Source organism: Hyperolius riggenbachi, chromosome 11 (assembly GCF_040937935.1).
Source record: "Hyperolius riggenbachi isolate aHypRig1 chromosome 11, aHypRig1.pri, whole genome shotgun sequence".
Classification (NCBI taxonomy): Eukaryota; Metazoa; Chordata; class Amphibia; order Anura; family Hyperoliidae; genus Hyperolius; species Hyperolius riggenbachi.
The window spans coordinates 205044947-205068935 of NC_090656.1; the positions used below are offsets into that span (position 1 = coordinate 205044947).

General features: G+C 44.7%; 1 protein-coding gene across 9 annotated transcripts in view; it reads right to left on the minus strand.

Moving 5' to 3' along the window:
- PLEKHA7 (pleckstrin homology domain containing A7) overlaps positions 1–23989 on the minus strand; it is a 353339-nt gene that overhangs the window by 43578 nt on the left and 285772 nt on the right. For 7 of the 9 annotated variants that reach the window (XM_068261471.1, XM_068261462.1, XM_068261468.1 and 4 more), the window contains 4 exons: positions 22601–23548; positions 19619–20093; positions 18179–18265; positions 2449–2502 (listed from right to left, as the gene is read on the minus strand). In XM_068261471.1, the coding sequence (XP_068117572.1) occupies positions 2449–2502; positions 18179–18265; positions 19619–20093; positions 22601–23548 (1564 nt within the window). The remainder of the gene's footprint in view (positions 1–2448; positions 2503–18178; positions 18266–19618; positions 20094–22600; positions 23549–23989) is intronic. The other 2 variants (XM_068261463.1, XM_068261467.1) reach the window with 1 other exon arrangement.

Sequence of the window (23989 nt, forward strand, 5' to 3'; positions counted from 1 at the left end):
TTAAATGAGCAACTGTGGTTTCCCACAATGCATCACTCCCAGATATGCAAATCATCTATTTATGCCCCTTAAAAGTAAGGCATAAAGAGTCAGACAACATGGTTAGCTTTGCTTTTTTAATACAGGGCTTTTTGGTCTCTTTTTTTAGCCCTTTATACTTTCCTAGTGGTTCTGGATCACCATGTGTTGTCTGAGTATTCCTTAGATGTGCGTTAGTAGTGCATACAGCGGTGTGCCTATGGCCTGGGTAATTGCAGCATTACTGGCAGTTCGTGACCTCTGCAGTCTCTCACCCAATCAGATTCCCTTTCAGTTATTATAGTCACTTCCTAGCAACTAAAGCTGAGCATACATACTAGGTAAAAGTCAGGGGCGTAGCAATAGGGGGTGCAGAGGTAGCGACCGCATCAGGGCCCTTGGGCCAGAGGGGCCCCGAAGGGCCCTCCCTCAACTGCAGTATTAGCTCTCTATTGGTCCTGTGCTGGTAATAATCACTTCTATAGATACTTTAAATAGTGCAAATCATTAACAAACTGTTGCCCATCTCCTTCTTGCACCTCTGACACTGTAGTTGCCATTGGCAGGTTTTGGTGCGCCGTATCAATTGTTGTGTATAGAGTGCTAGGGGGGCCCCATTGTAAAACTTGCATCGGGGCCTACAGCACCGTAGCTACGCCACTGGTAAAAGTCAGCGCTGCGTAATATGTTGGCGCTTTATAAATACAATAAATTAATGATTCCTGACAAAGGACTGGCATCTAAGAACAATGTGACATGCAACAATTCTGTAAATTCTGTAATGACAGCACTGTATGGGCTGAAGAGAAATAAGTGTGAATACAGCACTGGTAGGGCAAGTGATGCACACACTCCCATGCATGGCATATAGGAACATTCATTAAAACTTAGAAGTGGCCCATGCGCAGTTGCATCACTTGAGATAATTCCAACATTCGTATAGTGCTTTTCTCCTGTCAGACTCAAATCACTTGCAAAGCAGCCACTAGAGTGCGCTCAGTAGGCAGTAACAGCGTTAGGGGTCTTGCCTAGGGATGATCAATGAGATGCAAATTACTCCGAAATTATGCAAATTTCTATGCAAATATATGCAGTTTGAAAATTGACCAATCAATTTAAAGGGATCTAAGCAGCTCCTGGCTTCAAATAGCTGAAAGGGCTGCCATGTTTGAGACTTCACACCCCTGCTACTTTTCCACTGCCATTATCCAGGCTAGGTGTGAAATTCTTCAAGTGTGACTAATGTTTTCTGTTCGAAGTACAGTGGAGAAGACTCAGGGTTTTGTTTGTGTTCAATTAAGTCTAATGAGGTGAGATCTTATCTGCCTTACATAATCTGTTGCTCCTCCGACCACAAGTCCTTGCACGGACGGACGGAAGAGGTGCCTATTGTAACCCTTAAAGCGGATCCGAGATGAAAAACTAACTATAACAAGTAACTTGTCTATATATCTTATCTAAAGTTTAAATAGTTTACACAGCAAATCTAGCTGCAAACAGCTTCAATAGAATATGATTATTTCTTCCTGTGATACGACAGCAGCCATGTTGTTTGTAAACATTACACACAGGCAAGCTTATCCTCATCTTCAGCACTCAGCCTGTGAAAAAAACCTAATTCCCCTTCTGCTCCCCTCTGCCTCTGAAATCTCTGGCTAGTAATACCTCCCTCCCCTGCTGCCCAGACTGAGCTCCCATGAGCCCTTGCTACTGTCTGAAAATGCCAAGGCTCTTTGAAAAGCTCTGGGCGAGGCTTGTTTAGTTTATAGGGAAATAGAGTATTAAAGCAAAAACAATAAAGTATTTGGCTTGAAGAATGCCCTATAAACAATAGGAAAGAAACACAATCATGCAATGAGTAAAAGTTCGTCTCGGATCCACTTTAAATGTAAAAAGATGAGGTAAAATGAAAGTTTTTTTTAATGATAAACCACATTTTTAGAATGCATTTTAATTTGCTTCAGAGGTGCCCAGGGAGTAAAAAATGATGCATTTTCAAGTTGAATATATTTGCATAAAAATGTGCATCAACTCAGAACAATTTGCATATCTGATCATCCCTAGTCTTGCCTCAGAACTCCTTACTGAGTAAGTGCTGGCTTGCTGAATAGGAAAGGCTTTAACCCACTTGTCTGCTAGACCCAAGACTGCGAATATTCAGATACTGGGGACAGATTTCTGATGATTGCTTAGCTTGCTATTACAGCCCATATGTGAAATGGGAAACTGCAGTGGCCTCATTCAATACAACTCTACAGACTTATCTCTGGGGATGGAAGGGGGACTCTGACAGTAACATACTGATCCCAGAATCCCTTGCTGTGCACTGTATCACATAGCCTCTATCCCAACTGCAAGTGCTACTCACTGATGACAGGTGGTTGTTAAAACTAATTAAAATCATACAAAAACATCAGATAAATGGATTACCTTAAGATCTAAGTACTCCAGTTCCTTCTTCAGCTGCATATAGGTATCGTCCGCCTCCGGGGAAAACAGACAGTATGTTACTCACAGAACAACCTGTGTCTATGGTATATGACCATAATGAGCATGTATAGATATACTCTCAACTAACTGACATATGGCATTATATCAGGTGTGTATTGTTAAGTGATGTAGTAAACTACTTCCAAATAATGTTCAACGCTAATGTATGGCTCAAGGCCACATACAGATCCTATACATGAGTGACAATGAGAACAGGTGATATCAGCTTAAAACTTCTATCCAAATCCCTGCAGACATTTTTGTGTTTAAGAGAACCAGTTACAGCCTCTGCTGGGAATTTACTGCTGTCTGAGTCCACACTGAGCAGACTTGCACTCACTAGCTGTAGCTCTCATTAGAGTTCCAATGGTGAGCAAGTGAGAGGAGTTCTCCTCAGTGAGGTAAGAGACCCGAATTAAAGTAATACCCCCTTAAAGGACAACTAAAGTGAAAGGGATAAGGAGGCTGCCATATTTATTTCCTTGTAAACAATACCAGTTGCCTGGCTGTCCTGCTCATCCTCTGCCTCTAATACTTTTTGCCATAGCCCCTGAACAAGCATGCAGCAGATCAGGTGTTTCTGACATAATTGTCAGATCTGACAAGATTAGTTGTATGCTTGTTGCATGCGTGTTTCAGACACTACTGCAGCCAAAAAGATCAGCAGGGCTGCCATGAAACTGGTATTGTTTAAAAGGAAATAAATATTGCAGCTTCCATAAAATTCTTACTTCAGTTGTCCTTTAAAGATAAGATAGTTTAGAACTCAAAGTGGTTATTGCCATTTGTGTCCATTTTGGTGTAACTTCATTCACTTGTCAATCCCAATAGCAGTTGACATAAAAAGGAAACGTAGACAGCAATAACAAACTGATAGTGTTTCATTCTACTCCTTCCCTGCTCCATCTAAAACTGCATTCCCAGCGTTCTGGGTTTAGTTAGCTTTTATTAACATAATTTTCAATTTTATGAAAAACCCCATAACCCCATGAAGATTATGGATAACAGACCAATAAGGAGGATAACGGTCTGAGAAGGAACTATACACAGCACCATATATACTTTAACAACCTGTGCCCAGAAAATAACACATTAACTACACATATAAGCATTATTTAATTAACTAAATGTAAAACTATAAAACCAGTATAAATAAGGTAGGTTTATTTATACATAAACACGTACATTTGTGCACACTGATCAGCAAAAACATTAAAACCACCCAACCGTAGTGGCAAATCATCTGTGACCTGCTGAGGCATGGACTACATAACTGACGGTGTCCCGTGGTCTTGGTCACCCAGACATGGTTAGGAGGCGTGGCCTTCACTTATCAGACTTGTTCTTCCAATACATCCCACAGATCCATCACTGCATTGAAATCTGGGGAATTTGGTGGCCAAAGAAATCATGACTCATCAGACCAGACAACCTCCAGTTCTGACGCCCATGTGACTGCTATAAGTGCTTGCAACCTTTCGATCGATTTGCGGTCGATTTCAATCGATCTGACATGCTGGAAAATCTAGGTCGATCTGTTGAGATTGCTTATCATTTTGCATTGGACCTAAAGGAAATCGGATGGCAAAAAAATGCCATCAGATCGATTTTCAATAGATTTCATACTGAAATCTATTGGAAATCTGTTCCGAAACATTTTTCCTAAACACATCAGATAGATCAGAAAACTATCTGATGATCTACAGTGGTGTGAAAAACTATTTGCCCCCTTCCTGATTTCTTATTCTTTTGTATGTTTGTCACACTTAAATGTTTCTGCTCATCAAAAACCGTTAACTATTAGTCAAAGATAACCTAATTGAACACAAAATGCAGTTTTAAATGATGGTTTTTATTATTTAGTGAGAAAAAAACCTCCAAATCTACATGGCCCTGTGTGAAAAAGTGATTGCCCCCCTTGTTAAAAAATAACTTAAAGGTGGTTTATTACACCTTAGTTCAATTTCTGTAGTCACCCCCAGGCCTGATCACTGCCACACCTGTTTCAATCAAGAAATCACTTAAATAGGAGCTGACACAGAGAAGTAGACCAAAAGCACCTCAAAAGCTAGACATCATGCCAAGATCCAAAGAAATTCAGGAACAAATGAGAACAAAAGTACTGTAATTGAAATCTATCAGTCTGGTAAAGGTTATAAAGCCATTTCTAAAGCTTTGGGATTCCAGCAAACCACAGTGAGAGCCATTATCCACAAATGGCAAACACATGGAACAGTGATGAACCTTCCCAGGAGTGGCTGGCCGACCAAAATTACCCCAAGAGCGCAGAGAAAACTCATCCACGAGGCCACAAAAGACCCCAGGACAACATCTAAAGAACTGAATTAAGGTCAGTGTTCACGACTCCACCATAAGAAAGAGACTGGGCAAAAACGGCCTGCATAGAAGATATCCAAGGCGCAAACCACTTTTAAGCAAAAAGAACATTAAGGCTCGTCTCAATTTTGCTAAAAAAAATCTAAATGATTGCCAAGTCTTTTGGGAAAATACCTTGTGGACCGACGAGACAAAAGTTGAACTTTTTGGAAGGTGCGTGTCCCGTTACATCTGGCGTATAAGTAACACAGCAATTCAGCAGAAGAACATCATACCAACAGTAAAATATGGTGGTGGTAGTGTGATGGTCTGGGGTTGTTTTGCTGCTTCAGGACCTGGAAGGCATGCTGTGATGGATGGAACCCTGAATTCTACTGTCTGCCAAAAAATCCTGAAGGAGAATGTCCGGCCATCTGTTTGTCAACTCAAGCTGAAGCGATCTTGGGTGCTGCAGCAGGACAATGATGCAAAACACACCAGCAAATTCACCTCTGAATGGCTGAAGAAAAACAAAATGAAGACTTCGGAGAGGCCTAGTCAAAGTCCTGACCTGAATCCTATTGAGATGTTGTGGCATGACCTTAAAAAGGCGGTTCATGCTAGAAAACCCTCGAATAAAGCTGAATTACAACAATTCTGCAAAGATGAGTGGGCCAAAATTCCTCCAGAGCACTGTAAAAGACTCGTTGCAAGTTATCGCAAACGCTTGATTGCAGTTATTGCTGCTAAGGGTGGCCCAACCAGTTATTAGGTTCAGGGGGAAATTTCTTTTTCACGCAGAGCCATGTAGGTTTTGAGGTTTTTTTCTCACTAAATAATAAAAAACATCATTTAAAACTGCATTTTGTGTTCAAGTATGTTATCTTTGACTAATAGTTGACGGTTTTTGATGAGCAGAAACATTTAAGTGTGACAAACATGCAAAAGAATAAGAAATCAGGAAGGGGGAAAATAGTTTTTCACACCACTGTATCTGCTGCTAATCTAACGAGTGTATGGCCTGCTTTAGGAATTGAAATGATGAGCCATCTTTTGTGCTCCACACCCATCAGTGAGTCTTGGATGCCAAGAATGCAGTCACCAGTTCAATGGGTTGTCTGTCTTTGAATCACTTTTGGAAGCCACGGCATAACTAGAACATTCCTACAAAAGCTGTATTGCTCAGATGTAGTCATCTAGCTTTTGTCAAAGTCACTCAAATCCTCATGTGTTACCATGTTCCCTGCTTCCAACACAACACTGTCATTAACTGACTGTTCACTTGCTACCTTAAAGTGAACCCAAGGTGAGAGTATTACGGAGGCTGCCATATTTATTTCCTTTTAACCATTTCAGGACCACAGTCTCTCTCTCTCCCCCCCCCCCCCCCCCATTGACCACGTTATTTATTTTTTTTCAATTAAGTGCTCTGAAGCTTTAACTGTGTGCTGCAGAGCCATACAACGTAGCACACACATGAATCCCCCCCCCCCTTTCCTGCCCACCAACAGACAACTGGCAGCCCTGTTGGTCTATTTAGTGCAGTTAGTGCAGTAGTGTCTGAACAACACCAGAAACAAGCATGCAGTTAATCTGGTCAGTCCTGACAATATTGTCAGAAACACCCGATCTGCTGCATGCTTGTTCAGGGTTTATGTTTTAAGAAAAATCGCTTAGTGGGTCTGGACCTTTATAGAGTCCAACCCTTGACAGATCCCATAGTAATAAGATAATCAATGCTATCCACATCACCTGGCATTAGTTTTACTGCTGTGGCTGATCAGTGTGTGTATACGTACAGGTGTGTTTTAATACCCTCACCATTATTTTTCCTGTATTGGCCTTTTATTTGTAGGTCACATACATTTTATAATGTGGTCTAGACTGGTCTACACTTTATGTACTGTACCTCTATTTTATAATTTGGGCTGTGATGTATATAGTGTGTACACAATGCTTAATATGTACCTGAACTCAGAAGAATATGTCAGCAGCCATCTTTATTCCATCTGAAATGTATTGCCAGTTTGCTGGCTGTAAGGAATTATCAATCTGTTGCTAGATTGCGTCACTGAGTAGTGATAAATCTACCACTGCACTGAGCACTGCTCAGCCTCCATCAGATCTCAATACAAAGACACCTGACAAACTCAATGCAAGCACTAGACTTGCAAGCTCTGTAGCGGTCTGTGTGGTCTATGTGGTACAACTATGTGGTCGCCACTTTTCCATTTAAATTTACCCCGTCACCCAATTATACTTTTGATTGCTAATCTGTACAAAAATAATCAAAAGATTATTGACTTATGTTTGTGTGAAGAGATCACAGGAAGATCGGATTTTAGAGATCAAATTGATATCCGTGTATGGCTACCATAACGCTAATCTATTGCTTTTGAAAGTCTGAGACACATCTGAAACAAGCTCACAGCTAATACGGTCACACCAGGCACAAGCATGCAGCCAGTAATCACACCTGGAACAAGCATGCAGCCAGTAGTCACACACTGAACAAGCACCCAGCCACTAGTCACACTCTGAACAAGCACACAGCCAGTGAAGTCTCACCTGGAACAAGCATGCAGCCAGCGCAATCACACCTGGAACAAGCATGCAGCCACATCTGGAACAAGCATGCAGCAAGAGGAGTCACACCTGGAATAAGCATGCACAGCCAGTGGTGTCACACCTGGAACAAGCATGCAACCCGTGGAGTCACACCTGGAACAAACATGCATCCAGTGCAGTCGCATCCGGACCAAGCATGCAGCCAGTGCAGTCACATCTGAAAAAAGCATGCAGCCAGTGGAGTCACACATGGAACAAGCATGCAGCCAGTGGAGTCACACCTGGAACAAGCATGCAGCCAGTGCAGTCACATCTGAAACAAGCATGCAGCCAGTGCAGTCACATCTGGAACAAGCATGCAGCCAGTGCAGTCACATCTGGAACAAGCATGCAGCCACACTTGGAACAAGCATGCAGCCAGTGCAGCCACACATGGAACAAGCATGCAGCCAGTGCAGTCACACATGGAACAAGCATGCAGCCAGTGCAGTCACACATGGAACAAGCACGTAGCCACACTTGGAACAAGCATGCAGTCAGTGCAGTCACACCTGGAACAAGCATGCAGCCACACTTGGAACAAGCACGCAGCCAGTGCAGTCTCATCTGGAACAAGCACGTAGCCACACTTGGAACAAGCATGCAGCCAGTGCAGTCACATCTGGAACAAGCATGCAGCCACACTTGGAACAAGCATGCAGTCAGTACAGTCACACCTGGAACAAGCATGTAGCCACACATGGAACAAGCATGCAGGCAGTGCAGTCACACATGGAACAAGCATGCAGGCAGTGCAGTCACACATGGAACAAGCATGCAGCCAGTGCAGTCACACTTGGAACAAGCATGCAGCCAGTGCAGTCACACTTGGAACAAGCATGCAGCCAGTGCAGTCACACTTGGAACAAGCATGCAGCCAGTGCAGTCACACTTGGAACAAGCATGCAGCCAGTGCAGTCACACTTGGAACAAGCATGCAGCCAGTGCAGTCACACTTGGAACAAGCATGCAGCCAGTGCAGTCACACTTGGAACAAGCATGCAGCCAGTGCAGTCACACTTGGAACAAGCATGCAGTCAGTGCAGCCACACTCGGAACAAGCACGCAGCCACACTTGGAGCAAGCATGCAGCCAGTGCAGCCACACTTGGAGCAAGCATGCAGCCAGTGCAGCCACACTTGGAACAAGCATGCAGTCAGTGCAGCCACACTCGGAGCAAGCATGCAGCCAGTGCAGCCACACTTGGAGCAAGCATGCAGCCAGTGCAGCCACACTTGGAGCAAGCATACAGCCAGTGCAGCCACACTTGGAGCAAGCATGCAGCCAGTGCAGCCACACTTGGAGCAAGCATGCAGCCAGTGCAGCCACACTTGGAACAAGCATGCAGCCAGTGCAGCCACACTTGGAACAAGCATGCAGCCAGTGCAGCCACACTTGGAACAAGCATGCAGTCAATGCAGCCACACTCGGAACAAGCATGCAGCCAGTGCAGCCACACTTGGAACAAGCATGCAGCCAGTGCAGCCACACTTGGAACAAGCATGCAGCCAGTGCAGCCACACTTGGAACAAGCATGCAGTCAATGCAGCCACACTCGGAACAAGCATGCAGCCAGTGCAGCCACACTCGGAACAAGCATGCAGCCAGTGCAGCCACACTTGGAACAAGCATGCAGCCAGTGCAGCCACACTTGGAACAAGCATGCAGCGAGTGTATCTAGGACACCTTATTTAAATACTTGTTCTGCTCTGGTGCTTCAGAAGTCATAAAATAGAGGATCAGCATAATTGGCGAGGAGAAAATTCAAACGCGTCAGCAATGGTGCTGTATATAATCCTCTCATTTCAGGTTAATATTAATATAGATATACCCGGCCATAAAGGTCTCCCTATGTGTTAGTTTTCTGACTAACATATGCATGCTAGGTGTATTGTGTATACATTAATTATAAACTATGCCACCCAGTATAAACTAGAGATGATCTGCATTCTGCGCTGTATGTGTGCACAGAGATCGTAATTCATGATACAGAACTCAGAGGTCCGCACATTATGCAATCATCTATGCTCTGTACAGTGTGTGTGTGTTATGTAAATATATATACATAAAATCCATGACCCAGAGGAGAGATCAGAGAGATCTGCATTCTGCATGTATAAATGATAAGCAGTCACACGGAACACAAACACCAGCACAGTATAATATAGAAATCCAGTCTATAGGATTGAAACGGACAGCATGCGGCAGATGGGCATTTGCCATGCAGAAGCCATTATGGAACCAGAGGCAATATAAACACTGGATAACGGGGAACATTTATAAAAACGGACAAGCTGAAAACAGCAAACCAGCTCGTTTATCATCATATAAAATACAAAAATAGACTAGGCGCACGTTATAAATACAATGCACTGCGGAGAAAATACAGCCTGAGAGGAGAATACAGGAAAAAGGTGAAAAATGTACGTTTTCAGCAGATGCGACATTTATCGATGTCCCCTGTCCCCAGAAACAGACAGTAGTACACGGGAAGGAACCCACCTGATTGGCTGATGGGGTCAAGAGACCTTTCCAAAACTATATGTGCAAAGTGCAGCAGCCCTCCTGGCAAGCGATGAAATACAGCTGGAAATCGATTGTGTGTCCGTGATCAATTCTAAAAGGTGCTCAAACGTGTTCACTAACGGTACAATCTCCCAGGCGATCGACCGCATGATCAGATCGTGTAGCATTATTGGTGCCAATCACTGGTGTCGAAAGGATCGCTCTAGTGTTCCTTCAAATTTTCCAACTACCTGTATTCTTTCTGTCTGATTGCTTATTGTTTTCCTTTCGTTTCCAAACAATCATTTCCGATTGATCGCAATAATCAAATCTGGGAGATTGTACGGTTAATGGGCACCTGTACCTAAATTGTATTTTAGCATGAATCTAACAATATAATATTTATATGTGTATCAATTAGATAAGCTTGACATTCTGAAATGAGTCCCGTTTTTCTAAGCTTTTGTTGTAAAGAAGGCTTCTTTTAAAGAACACTTGAAGTGAGAGGGATACGGAGGCTGCCATATTTATTTCCTTTTAAACAACACCAGTTGCCTGGCTGTCCCGCTAATCTTTTATTCTATTAGTAGCGTCTGAATCACACACCTGAAACAAGCATGCGGCAAATGCAGTCAAATTTAAGTCAAATATCTGATTCACATATGCTTGTTCAGGGTCTATGAATAACAGTATTAGAGGCAGAGGATCAGCAGAACAGCCAGGAGATCTGCATTGTTTAAGAGGACAAAGATGGCAGCCTCTATAACACACACTTGAGGCGTTTCATTACCTATATTTTTATCCTCTCCAAGTCTCCTTTGGTCATCCCTATGGAGCTCTGCAGATATATGACCCCCCCCCCCCACACACACACACACACACAGTCAGGATGTGGCCCCATCAGTGAGATAAGAGGATACTAGACTTGTGTTCTGCCTAATTGCTTTTCATAGATGCAGAGTATTATCACTAGTTTGCTGCACTTGGCACATGTTCTGCACTGTCACTGAACACACCTGGGATTGCTGTTATGATGGAGGCGCCCCCTGGTGTTGGGGTACAGGGTACTGCTGATGGGATGCAGAAAGTGAGGCAGTGATGATTAATACTGCAGTAGTGGTAACGGTGGAGTATATGGATGACAAATCTAGCTGCAGTGTGACTAATCATCAGTTCTCTCCTCCACTCCGCATAACATGAGGGTGATGGGCACAAAATGTCCCTGGCATATAGACTGCTGAATACCAGGCTCTCTCTTCAGTCTGCGGCTCGCTTCTCCCCCTTCACCTACTGCTGAGTAATCCATCAGTTATCAGAAATAAGCCTTATAGCGGCACATAAAGGTCATCCTAATAACAATGAAGTCAATATTTATGTTTCAGAGATAATCTCCAGGGTTTGACACGAGATTCTGCAGCAGGAAACAGAGACTAAGCTATAAGAGTGGGACAATTCTTGTCTGTCTGCATTCACCATGAATGCAATGCTGCACCTTTTAAATAATACCTGTTGCCTGGCAGTCCTGCTGATCTATTTGGCTGCAGTAGTTTCTCAATAACACCAGAAACAAGCATGCAGCTAATCTTGTGAGCTCTGACAATGCCAGAAACATCTGATCTGCATATGTTGTTCAGGGTCTCTATGACTGATGCTGGGCATACACGGCTCAATTTAGCCGCTCGATTCCCCACTCGATTCCGCAGGCTATTCTCTTATCTTCCGTTCGTTTTTTTCTTATCTTTATCGATTGTGTTCAATGCGAAATCGAGCGGCGAAACGATCGGGCGATCGGACATGTCGGAAATTATCTATCAAGCCATCTAAATGCCCTATTCCCAGCATAAAAGTATTAGGCTACGTTTCCACTGTAGAGGGAAATTTTCGCCTGCAAAAAATCGTATAAGATTTTTCTGATTGGTGAAAATTTGCATGTAAAGTTTTATGCGTTTTTATGCAAAGTTTCGTACGCGGAAATTCGCATCAGTTAAATATACATAATCTGCCTAGTAACAGCTTAGTCAAGACTACTGACAATTTCCTGTAACCATGGATCTAAATGCAAATTTTTGTGCAAATAACGCGAAAATTCGCATTGCCTATACAAAGCATTGTGCGTGAATCGTACGCAATGTTCAAAAATATGATGCAGGACCTCAGATTTTTCCACGCGTACGAACGCTAACGAAAATTTGCATGCAGTGGAAACAGCTGCATTGACTTACATTAGTTTTAAAATCTATGCGAATTTTCTGAGCAAAAAAACGGACACAAAACGCACAAGTGGAAACATAGCCTAAGAGGCAGAAGATCAGCAGGACTGCCAGTCAACTGGTATTCGTTTAAAAGGAAGTTATGGCAGCCTCCACACATACCTCTCTGTACAGTTGTCCACTATGGCAGATCACTAAATCTGGCCATACATTATTCAATTATTACTCAACTTTTTTTTTTTTTTAGATTTGTCCATGTTGTGTCTCTGTCTTTTCTCCTGCTGTAAACAATTAAAACTAGGGCAGCCTTTTCTTCCCCCCGCAGATCAAGTGCGTTTCTCATTCTGTTCTGTAATTCTGTTCTGTATTTTGCCATAAAAGAAAATAAAAAAAGAATCACAAGCGAAACAAAAAAATGTGTGCACTTAAAAAAACGATCACAGTGTGCCGGGATAAAGCAGGGGCAAGTGTGTGCCCTTCTCTTAAATACACTTCCTGGCAGTTTTCATTAGCCCAATCCCAGGCTACATCCGATTGGTTTTAAATTTGCATGCAAACTGGAAAAATTAGCATCTCATTGACCATGTCAACTACGCTGCTGCTTAAGGCCCCATACACCTGACGCACTGGTAACCACTGCCTAAAGGTGCGTACACACATGCGACTATAGTCGTTTGTAACGATCGTTCCCCGATCTTTACCAACGACGATCGTTACAAAAAACGAACCAACGACTATTAAGGCAAACGACGAACGAGGCAAATCGCTACAAAACAAAGTTCTGTCTTGGCGGATTTTTACCACCGACGATCGTTAGCAAAAGTGGTACATCGTTGGAAACGATCGTTCGTACCAGGCTGGACATGCGCATTTCTCTTTTTCTCCAAGGAACTTTACAATTTTATGCGCAGGCGCATTAAGTGCTTTTACGTGGTGTAACGTTCGTTCTAACGATGTGATCGTTACACACTTTGTACAACTAACTTTACTTCGGTCGTTCTTTCGTCAATTAAAAGATCGTTCGTCATTGACAACGAACGATCGTTGTCGCATGTGTGTACGTAGCATTAGTCGATAATCAGGCATGTGTACGATATCCCCCGAACCCCAACCTGCAAGCTATCCGTCTGGCAGATCTACTCCTCCCCAGTGACGCCAATCCCATTGTTTGTGCCATGCTCGCACTTACCGCTTGTCATCCCTTCATCTCCCCCCTGCATAGCCACACAATGCATCGTCGGCTTCACAGCTGACACTCGTCTGTGTGCGGTGCCACCTAAGGGCATCAGGTCCTGATCCCCAACAGGTGAAATCCGTCAAAGGTGTCTTTACACATCTTTAGGAAGGGCTGTGTTTGTATGTAAACACAAAAAGAGGCAAGAAAGTTGATGATATGATGGCATGATCTTTGCAATGCAGGGTGCTGAGTGTGTGTGGAGAATCGATTATTACCTTCCAATTACACACAAATCTGATCGAATGATCACATCTGTGGTAAATATTGTACAACGAATGGGCACTTTAAGAGAATCTATCAGAAAATGTGTCCACAGAGCATCACAGCCTGTTCCAGTGAGAGTACTAATATCCGTGAGGTGGAGATTTGTGAGAAGCCACATGAGTCTGATAAGAGCCGCATCCTAATTACGTATTTAATAAGCTCATTCTGCAGACAGCAGCCTTTCTGGGCAATCACTGCATAGGGAAGATTGGCCGCAGCACTGCAGGTCTCGCTAATCCAATATGTGTGTCGGGGGGTGAGTGAAGGCAAGCGGCAAGCGTGAGGTTATCTCAGGACGAGGAGCATTTTGCCAGTGATCAGGAAAGGCGTAAAGATGCCTCATTATCAACCTTACCAGAAAACCTTCCAGTCTGAGGAGAGAGGCAAAGGAGAAATAACAGCTATCAAGTCCTCAGCTTCTTTCTAAGCCCCGAGTGCAGCAGATTTCTAATAGCAAATGGGGGGCTGTGACTTCAGGCATATATGTGCATGTGCTGAATTAAAGTCGGCTGTGGCGGCCAATACCCTGCCGATAAACGGGTGCGTGTACAGATCATCTTACCCAGGTGACAGGCAATAACTTTGTGCTCCCTACTCACCCCGGAACCCTGCCTTAGAACTGCTGGACGAGCCTGCGTCTTCCACAGCCTTTTCAGCTATTTTTCCATGGACGAAGCAGGCTCGTCCATACCACCTGGGAGGTTAAAGCATACCAGCTGCCTGGCAGTCCTGCTGATCCTTGGCTGCAGTAGAATTTGAATCACACCTGAAACAAGCATGTGGCTAATGTTGTCAGATATTTGACAGAAACCTCAGATCTGCATGCTTGTTCAGGGTCTGTGGCCAAAATATTAAGAGACATAAAATCAACAAGACAGCCAGGCAATTTGCATTATGTAAAAGTAAATAAATATGTCAACCTCTGTATCCCTGCCACCTTGGGTTCCCTTTAAGTAAATGCTACCAGCCTGGCTGCCATGCTGGTCCTTTGCCCCTAATTCTTTTGGAATCACTAACCCTGAACCAGAACAGTTGGGTAACACTTCTGTATAGTTCCAGGGCGGCATTACTGAAGTCAAAAAGATCAGCATACAACCCAAGAAAATAGCATATTTTTAAAGGAAATAGTGATGGAGGCTTTCATATAATGCTCTTGGTTTAGAATAACTTTAATGGGCTACCACACAAAAAAATTCAAGGTTTAAAACAGGGCTCCACAAACCTTTTGGGTTGAGGGCCGGGTTAACATACTACAGACTGCTGGGAGGCCAGAGTATATATAAAATGATGTAGAGGTCTTTGCGGGCCAGACAGTGAAGCATACCCAGGTGACAACCTGCAGTCCAATTGGACAGCAGTGTCACCTGATGGGGAATTTGATTGGAAACCAGCGATTATTGCTTTCTGGCTTCCATGTGGATGGGTGATGCCAGCACTGCTATTCTATATGCGGTCCACCAATATTTAAAGATGTAGCTGACCGCATCTATAAGTAATACATTTTGTGTGTGGGGGGCCGGTAAAAAAGCCTCAGGGGGCCACATTCGGCCCGCGGGCCTTAGTTTGAGGACCACTGGTTTAAAATGTGGGTGGATGCTGACAAACTGAATCTCTCTCTGTCTTTTATATCTTCTAGGTTGGAATTCTTAACTGCAGCAGTCATAAACCGAACTAATAATGTCACCCTCCCTATGTAAAAATGCTGACTTCTGCCAATCCTGATACTCTTGCCAGAGTATAAATGGTTCAAGTGCATTTGCTGATCCTGTAGTAATTCAGCTTCAGCCAATGAAGGAGGTGAGCATTACTTAAAACTAAGAAACTTCAGATTCTCAGAACCGTGAAGCCGCAATGTAACCATCCCACCCTCCCCACCCTGTGCATCCGACCTCCGTCGTGCAAGCCCTTGATCCCCCCATGCATCTAGCCTCCACTGCACAAAGCACTGAGGACAACCCCCCCAAATCCAACATCAGTTGCTTAAAGCTCTAGATACCCTACTCAAAGTGCATCCTCTTTTCAACAGGGCCCGACCTCCCCCCCGTGTGTCCATCTAACCTCCTATGCTAAATATAGATATCTAGGACAGGGCCGGATTACTGACCAGGCAACAAAAGCAGTCGCTTGGGGCCCCCATTTAGAGTCAATGGGGCCCCAGCAGCACATAAACCAGCCATCGCCATCCTGTCAGCGGTGGCTGGATGGTATAATGGTTAAAGAGCAGTGCAGTAAGTATGGAAAGATGCATATCATTTTAAAGCTCTCTTTCTCCTCTTTCCAATGATATATAAACCGCCGCCCTATGCCTTTTAGTTTTCGCTATTTTCGCGATCGAAATCGCGGCCAAGTCAATTTCGATCGCGAAAATAGCGAAAACTAAAAGGCGTAGGGTGGCCGTTTATCTATCATTGGAAAGAGGAGAGAAAAAGAGAGCTTCAAAATGATATGCATCTTTCCATAGTTACATTGTATTACACAAGATGACTTTTCTCCAAAGTCAGCAGCTCGATCCAGCACAATGCAATGAAATATAAGGAACCCAGGGGGATATAATTACAAACATCATGCTGGTGGGTGTGAGGATGTAATTAATTAGTTGTGGGTATGCTTAAAGGCATACCCACAGGCACTGCTCTGAGTCCCTTTAAGGGCTCTGCCTCTGACACAGGAGACCAGGGTTCGAATCTCAGCTCTGCCTGTTCAGTAAGCCAGCACCTATTCAGTAGGAGACCTTAGGCAAGTCTCTCTAACACTGCTACTGCCTATAGGGCGCATCCTAGTGGCTGCAGCTCTGGCGCTTTGAGTCCGCCAGGAGAAAAGCGCGATATATATGTTATTTGTCTTGTCTTGTCAAATGATGCCGTGCACTGCTGATTGTCTTCAGAGCCAGGCTCTCCTCCTAGGTCCCCCTCCTGCTACTGTGCGCTCTGCCACTGCCCACTCCTCCCTCCCTTCCCACAGAGAACCACAGCTGCAGCAAGAATGATAGCAGCAGATGACAAACGCTCACTCACCTATCCATGATCCAAGCGATAGAGATCCCGTCATCTGAAACCCATCTGTCTCTTCTACAGTGCAGCCGCTCGCTCTGAACTTCCTGATTCTCAGATCAGACAGGAAGTAGGAAGTAGTAATAGTAGTAGTAACAGAGCGGCAGCACTCTAGAGGAGACAGATGGGCTCCAGGTGACGGGACCTCTACTGCTTGGATCGCAATAGGTGAATGTGAGTCATCTGGTGCTGTCATTCTCCCCCACTGCAGCTGCCTTCTCTGCTGGACTATCGTATTCACTGGGATGGAGGGTGCATGGTGGCTGTCTAGTTTGGGAGGAAATCGGTTGATCGGTGGTGGGGGTGGTTATGTAATTCTGTCTGGGAAACGGCTTCCGGTTTGGCGGTGTCCAGAGCTTTCTGCTATTGCCAGGCTGGAGATGCAGGGGGAAAGTGCTGCTGCTGTGATATCTGGCACCCTCTTCACAGGGGTGCCCCTGCGCCTGAGTGCAAATGTCCCAGCCATTCATCTCTCACTCTACATTTTGCCGCTGCTATTCCCTGCATTGTGCAACCACAGAGGAAAGCGGGCTGTTGCCCATAGCAACCAGTAGCTCGACTGCCCCGGTGTGTGTGGCATGTTGCTGTGCAGCTGCATCTTCTGATTCTATTATGACATGATGGGGAAGGGGGGGGGGGCAAATCAGTTACTTTGCTTAGGGCCCCATTTAACCTTAATCCGGCTCTGATCTAGGACACTTGCTTTTGATACTCTTACACATGGGGAGATCCTCTGGTCTCTGCTTTTCTCCCTACCCTCCCTAGACAGGACTTCCATAACTAAGATGTTCAGCAGTGACTGACTGGCTTTACACCAGTTTATTCTGTGCTCCATCACCCTGAATAATATAGGCGGAGATGAGAAGTGAAAGCAGGTGGCACTCCTATTCCTCTTGGCTCCTGGAGATGGGGACAGTAAGCATTGTGCAGCAGATGGAAAGCAAATGTAAGTGACAGATACGGACAGCATGCCCAGCCATGCCACAGGAACCATGGCAGAAGCACACAGCCAGGGGGCAGCAGCACGAACAAGCTACTTCACAGCTGACCTGGTAGGTGGGACAGGTCGGCTGATGACGCCTTAATTTGGCCATTGTGTAATTTCGGATACTAGCCAGCTGGGCCTGGTGTCTCCTTAATCGAATGAGGAATAAAGTTATCTCTTCGGGCTGCATGATACATGGCGGGAGGAAATTAGACAGCGTCACAGCCAGTTCTGACATACAGAGAAGACACAGGGGCCCTCAGGGGCCACATATCCCAGCCCCCGAACCTACAGATTACATAGTTACCGGGGCCCATTACGGAGGATGTCACCTTTGATAAAGATGCCACAGAAGTCTCGGAGGGGAGTCCGAAACAAAGAGATTTCAGTTACTTCAGGGAAGAACCCAAAAGCAATTTAGGGGACATTTTACAGCATATCTTCTTCTACAGAAACTACATAATGCCAAAATAAGAGGATGAGGAAAAGCGCTTACCGACTGGCCATGTAAACTGGGAGCACTTACAGTGTGAGTCATATATCCCATGGACGGCATGGAGCGGCGATCCACATGCGCTGCAGACTGCGGAGAGGAAGCAGAGTCAGACATCAGCTACGGTAGTGGTCAGAAGGAGAACTACACATAGTGGCTATACTCTTCCACATGGACAAGTGGAAACCGTAAAATTATTTCATGGATAATGTGAGCACTGTCTGATGAATCTCACAGTGCATAATAATAAGTGTATCCATTTCCAAAGCAGTATGGAAAGGTGAACTCTCAGGGCAGTATTAGACTAGTGTGTTCCCAGGGATTAGCAGAATTCAATGCGAACACATAATCTGACAGGACATAGCAAACATAATATAGCAACTTGAAGTTAACACAGTTATGACTATGGTGTGAATTAATTCCTAATGATCCTGCCATTGGCCAGGGACTGTGAAGGATCTGCAGCCCTGCACTGGAGGTTATACATTGTGTGTGGAGACTGAATGTTTTGACTAAGGGACAGTGTTTTTTGAACTAGGTAATAAAATAAATAAATTATTTACTAGTTCACCACGCCATATGGCCCAAAGAAAGTGCTTTCAAATTTTTGTGTATGGTCTAAAACGGGTCAGGAACCTTTTTGTCAGAGAGCCATAAACGCCACATATTTTAAAATATAATTCCGTGAGAGACAAACAATATGTTTCACACTGGGACAGTAGGACTAATGTCCCTGTTGCCATGGTGATGTGTATACAATTGATCCGCCGGGCACCGGAAGTGTCAGACACATCTTCAGCTTCTCTTGGGTTTCAGCAACATCAGTAATTTCCCCGAGAGGCAGACAGGAGAAATACTGACTAACAGCTTGTACAATAAGCTAGCTGACTTAGGGGTTGATTCACTTTGTAGGACGAGATCCCACACTTTGGCCCAAGAGGCTGCCTGTCAAGTTCCCTACCTCCCTACCCCTGGTCTAAAGCATTAAACGCATCATAAAACTAACAGAAAACAAAAAAGACTGGTATAAAGTCAATGGAAAACAGGGCTCCACTTCATTGATACAGGCATTGCTTCAATCTGCAAATACAGCTCAATACAATCTGATAATTTTGTCCATGGCAACAGCAATCTTTTTAATAAGCTTCTAAGTGCTGTGGAAGTTTGATTAGTAACCCTTCCAGTAATTTTAAACAGTCATTCTTTTCCTTAGTTTTATGCTATGTTTAATCTTTTAGAATGTAAATTAAATTTGAATTTCATATCACTATAATGAAAATGTTAAAAGTCACTCTCACAAGGATGTGAATTGTACTCAGTGGTTTGGAAAGAATCCACATAAATGATCTCTTGGACTTATCACCACAATGATCGATATAACTGTGTTTCTGGAATTGTATTAAATTATTAGGCTGTAAGCATGCATTAACAGGTTCTCTTTACCTTCACAGCATGGAGACGAGTCTTTTGAGGTGATCCAATATATGGGACTTCAATGGGCCTCTCCTCCGGCCGCATGGTCAGTCTCTCTGCTGGGGTGTGTGGTCTTCGGGGAGGAAACATCTTTGGAGGACCTGGGGGTGGGATATCAGAGGGAGAGGGTGGGACTGAGACGCATCGAGGGACATCCAATAAGCTCTTTGCTCTGGCCCGGTCAGAGGCATCCATAGTGCCCATATAGATCTGCCCAGTGGGGCTGCCATGCTTAAACTGCTGCCTTTGTTGCCACTCGTACAGCTGCCACACCATCCCCTCCTTGGTGGCCTTGCGTTCCTGATTGGACATCTTCAGGTGGGTAACCCGGTCCTGGGCATATTTGTAGTCACTGGGCATGTTGCGGGGTGGGGGTGGAGAGCCACCAGAGGGGTGTCTGTTTGTCTTTGGCAAAGTCTGGTACCGTTCTTGTTCCGTCCCAATACTGAAAAGCAAAGATAAGAGGCAGAATCACACACTAGTAGCTCAGGGTGAAATAGAATAAGGTGCAACTGTAATGTGGGGTCGACACATAATCAAACAAAATACAAAATATTACAGAGTGCTTAGCTTGTTAGGGGCCGTAGATGGTTCTCTTGTAATGACAGTTCTGTAAGAGCGCAGCACAACCTGATACAGACTGTAGGTGGCACTGTTGTGCCTGCTATGCATTATCAGCTTTGCACAACATATAAGTGCTTCCAGCAGTCCATAACTGAATTTGCAGATTAATCAATTTAGTGAATTTATAGAGATACCAGGGACAGTCGGGAAATGTCCTGCACTTTACAAGATGTGTGCGAAATCCTGTAAGGCATGTGAATCGTTATCAGTGTGCACTGTCATGAGAAGCATGGGAAAGGCCAGGCATCATGTTTTGGTATCCCCTGTTCTTCTGGCTGTCATTCTCATCATCATATGTATTGTATATCCAGCGACACCAACAATGCCATCCATCCCATAAGAACTCTGATTTATGTGATCTGTAATGAAGTTACGGGATGAGGACGACAGCTTTGTAGCCAGAAGTTTCTAAACAGGAGGCTAAAAAAAGAATGTTACCATTTATGGGCTCAGTCAGTAAATTAAGTCGGAAGCAGCAAACTTATTTGCATTATAATAAGTACCCTTCAAAGCTTTCTTACATGAATGATCACAGGAAACATTTTTTGATTAGCATGCATTAGTACTTCTGAACTATGAAAAAACAGGTGCAGTGGGCATTGGTAGAAGGCAAATAGAAGACCTGTCATCCTGATGGATGGAAGATCCTATAGGCCAGCCTTCCTGATGGATAGAAGATCCTATAGGCCAACCTGCCTGATGGATAGAAGATCCTATAGGCCAACCTTCCTGATGGATGGAAGATCCTATAGGCCAGCCTTCCTGATGGATGGAAGATCCTATAGGCCAACCTTCCTGATGGATAGAAGATCCTATAGGTCAACCTCCCTGATGGATAGAAGATCCTATAGGTCAGCCTTCCTGATGGATAGAAGATCCTATAGGACAGCCTTCCTGATGGACAGAAGATCCTATAGGTCAGCCTTCATCATGGATAATGGGCGACCCTATTGGCCAGCTTTCCTGATGGATGGGATTTCCTATGGGCCAGCCTTACTAATGGATGGAAGTACCTATAGGTCAGCCTAACTGATAGATGGGGGATCCTATAGGCCAGCTTTCCTAATAGATGGGGGATCCTATAGGCCAGCTTTCCTGATGGATGGGGATCCTATAGGCCAGTTTTCCTGATAGATGGGGGATCCTATAGGCCAGCTTTCCTGATAGATGGGGGATCCTATAGACCAGCTTTCCTGATAGATGGGGGATCCTATAGGCCAGCTTTCCTGATAGATGGGGGATCCTATAGGCCAGCCTCCCTGGTGGATGGGATTTCCTATAGGCCAACCTTACTAATGGATAGAAGTACCTATAGGTCAGTCTTACTGATATTCTATAGGCCAGCTTTCCTGCTGGATGGGAGATCCTATAGGACAGCCTTCCTGATGGATGGGAGATCCTATAGGTCAGCCTTCCTGATGGATATAAGATCCTATAGGCCAACCTTCCTGATGGATGGAAGATCCTATAGGCCAGCCTTCCTGCTGGATGGGAGATCCTATAGGACAGCCTTCCTGATGGATAGAAGATCCTATAGGTCAACCTTCCTGATGGATAGAAGATCCTATAGGTCAGCCTTCCTGATGGATAGAAGATAATATAGGACAGCCTTCCTGGTGGATAGAAGATCCTATAGGTCAGCCTTCCTGATGGATAGAAGATCCTATAGGACAGCCTTCCTGATGGACAGAAGATCCTATAGGTCAGCCTTCCTCATGGATAATGGGCGACCCTATTGGCCAGCTTTCCTGATGGATGGGATATCCTATAGGCCAGCCTTACTAATGGATGGAAGTACCTATAGGTCAGCTTTCCTGATAGATGGGGGGGATCCTATAGGCCAGCCTCCCTGGTGGATGGGATTTCCTATAGGTCAACCTTACTAATGGATGGAAGTAACTATAGGTCAATCTTACTGAAAGATATTCTATAGGCCAGCTTTCCTGTTGGATGGGAGATCCTATAGGACAGCCTTCCTGATGGATGGGGGATCCTATAGGACAGCCTTCCTGATGGATGGGAGAGCCTACAGATCATGCTTCTTAATGGATGGGAGATTCTATAGGTCAACCTTCCTGATGGGCGACCCTATTGGCCAGCTTTCCTGATGGATGGGATTTCCTATAGAACAGCCTTACTAATGGATGGAAGTACCTATAGATCAGCCTTACTGATAGATGGGGGATCCTATTGGCCAGCTTTCCTGATGGATGGGAGATTCTATAGGTCAGCTTTCTGGATGGATAAGTCATCCTTCCTGATAGACAGCGGTTATAGGTTACCTTTCCTAATAAAATGTAAGACATAACATTTACATGCAACTCTTACCCCTTTCCATCCGATTTCTGCACCTTCACCCACTGCTCCACCTGTCCCATGACACTTCGGCGCTGCACGTCCTTCTCCGGATTGGGTCTAGAGGCATATCCACGTTTATAGGTGTCCGTTCCATTCTGGAGGACGGGGCTGGTGTTCATGCGGAATGATGGGGGCAGCGTCCCATTCCTCTCTATGGTCTGAGGTTGGGGTGTCTGTGATGCTGGATAATGATAGGCTTTATTAAAGTCAGTGAATGCAGAGCGGCGGTCGTTTGAGAGGAAAGAATTCTGGGATTTTCCTCCATTGGCGTTGATGGAGTTTTTGTGTGCAACAAAGCTCTCCCGGTCTCTGTTGTCGCGGACACGCTCTTGGTTTACCGAATCTTGATAAGGACTTTTATCTATCCTGTCCCTAAAGCGATCCTGGTTAACTACCTCTCGGTGGCGCTCTTTGTCTCCCCCATTTTGATAAAGGTCTTTATCTCCCACCTCTCGATAGCGTTCTCTGTCCACCGTCTCTCCAAAGCGGTCTTTAACCACCAGTTCACCAAAATTGTCTTTGTTGACCTTTTCTCTAAAGCGGTCTCTCTCTGCCGTCTCTCGAAAATGCTCTTTAACGGGTGCCTCTCGTAGCCGTTCTTTGTCGGCTGTGACTCTAAATTGTTCTTTCTCTGCTGTCTCCTGAGGGCGTTCCCTGTCTGCCACCACTCGATAGCGTCCCTTGTCTCCAACCACAGCATAGGGCTCTTTCTCGCCATCCTCTCGGTACCCGTCCTGGTGTCCCGCATCTTGGTATCGCTCCTTCTCCCCAGAATTCCGCCTCGGCACCTCATTATTGGACACGAGTGGTTCTTTGGGCTTGGTGAAGCTGCTTCTGAATTGGGCCACCTCTGGCTGCATGTAGTCTTTGAAGGAATCAATATGGTTATTCACCGGCCACTCCATTTCAACAAATTCCCTAAAAGAAAAGAGAGTCACAGCTTTACTATAAGAACATCAATCTAATTCAGAGCTCTAAACTTATCTCGGGACATGACTAATGAACACAAATGAGTACAAAATATATATATACACTAGATATACAATTCAGAATCCGTTATCACACCTCTCTGTCCTGGTTAATCCCACATCTTTCCCGTTACAGAATAAACAGAGGCGAGCGAGTCACTGTCCGCGGCATCCAGAGTCGGGGAGGAAAGTGAGACACTGCGGACGTTGGATGAGTTTAATGCTGAGCTCAGGACAAGCAAATCTCTATCACAGAAGAATTCCTGAGCTAACACAATCTCCGCAGAGAGGCTGCTGGTTACAGACCGGAGTTATCCGCACCTATCCCGGCAGCAGCAATTTCAAGGCAATCAATAGAAGCTGCACGTTGTTAATTAGTAGCCACTGTCAG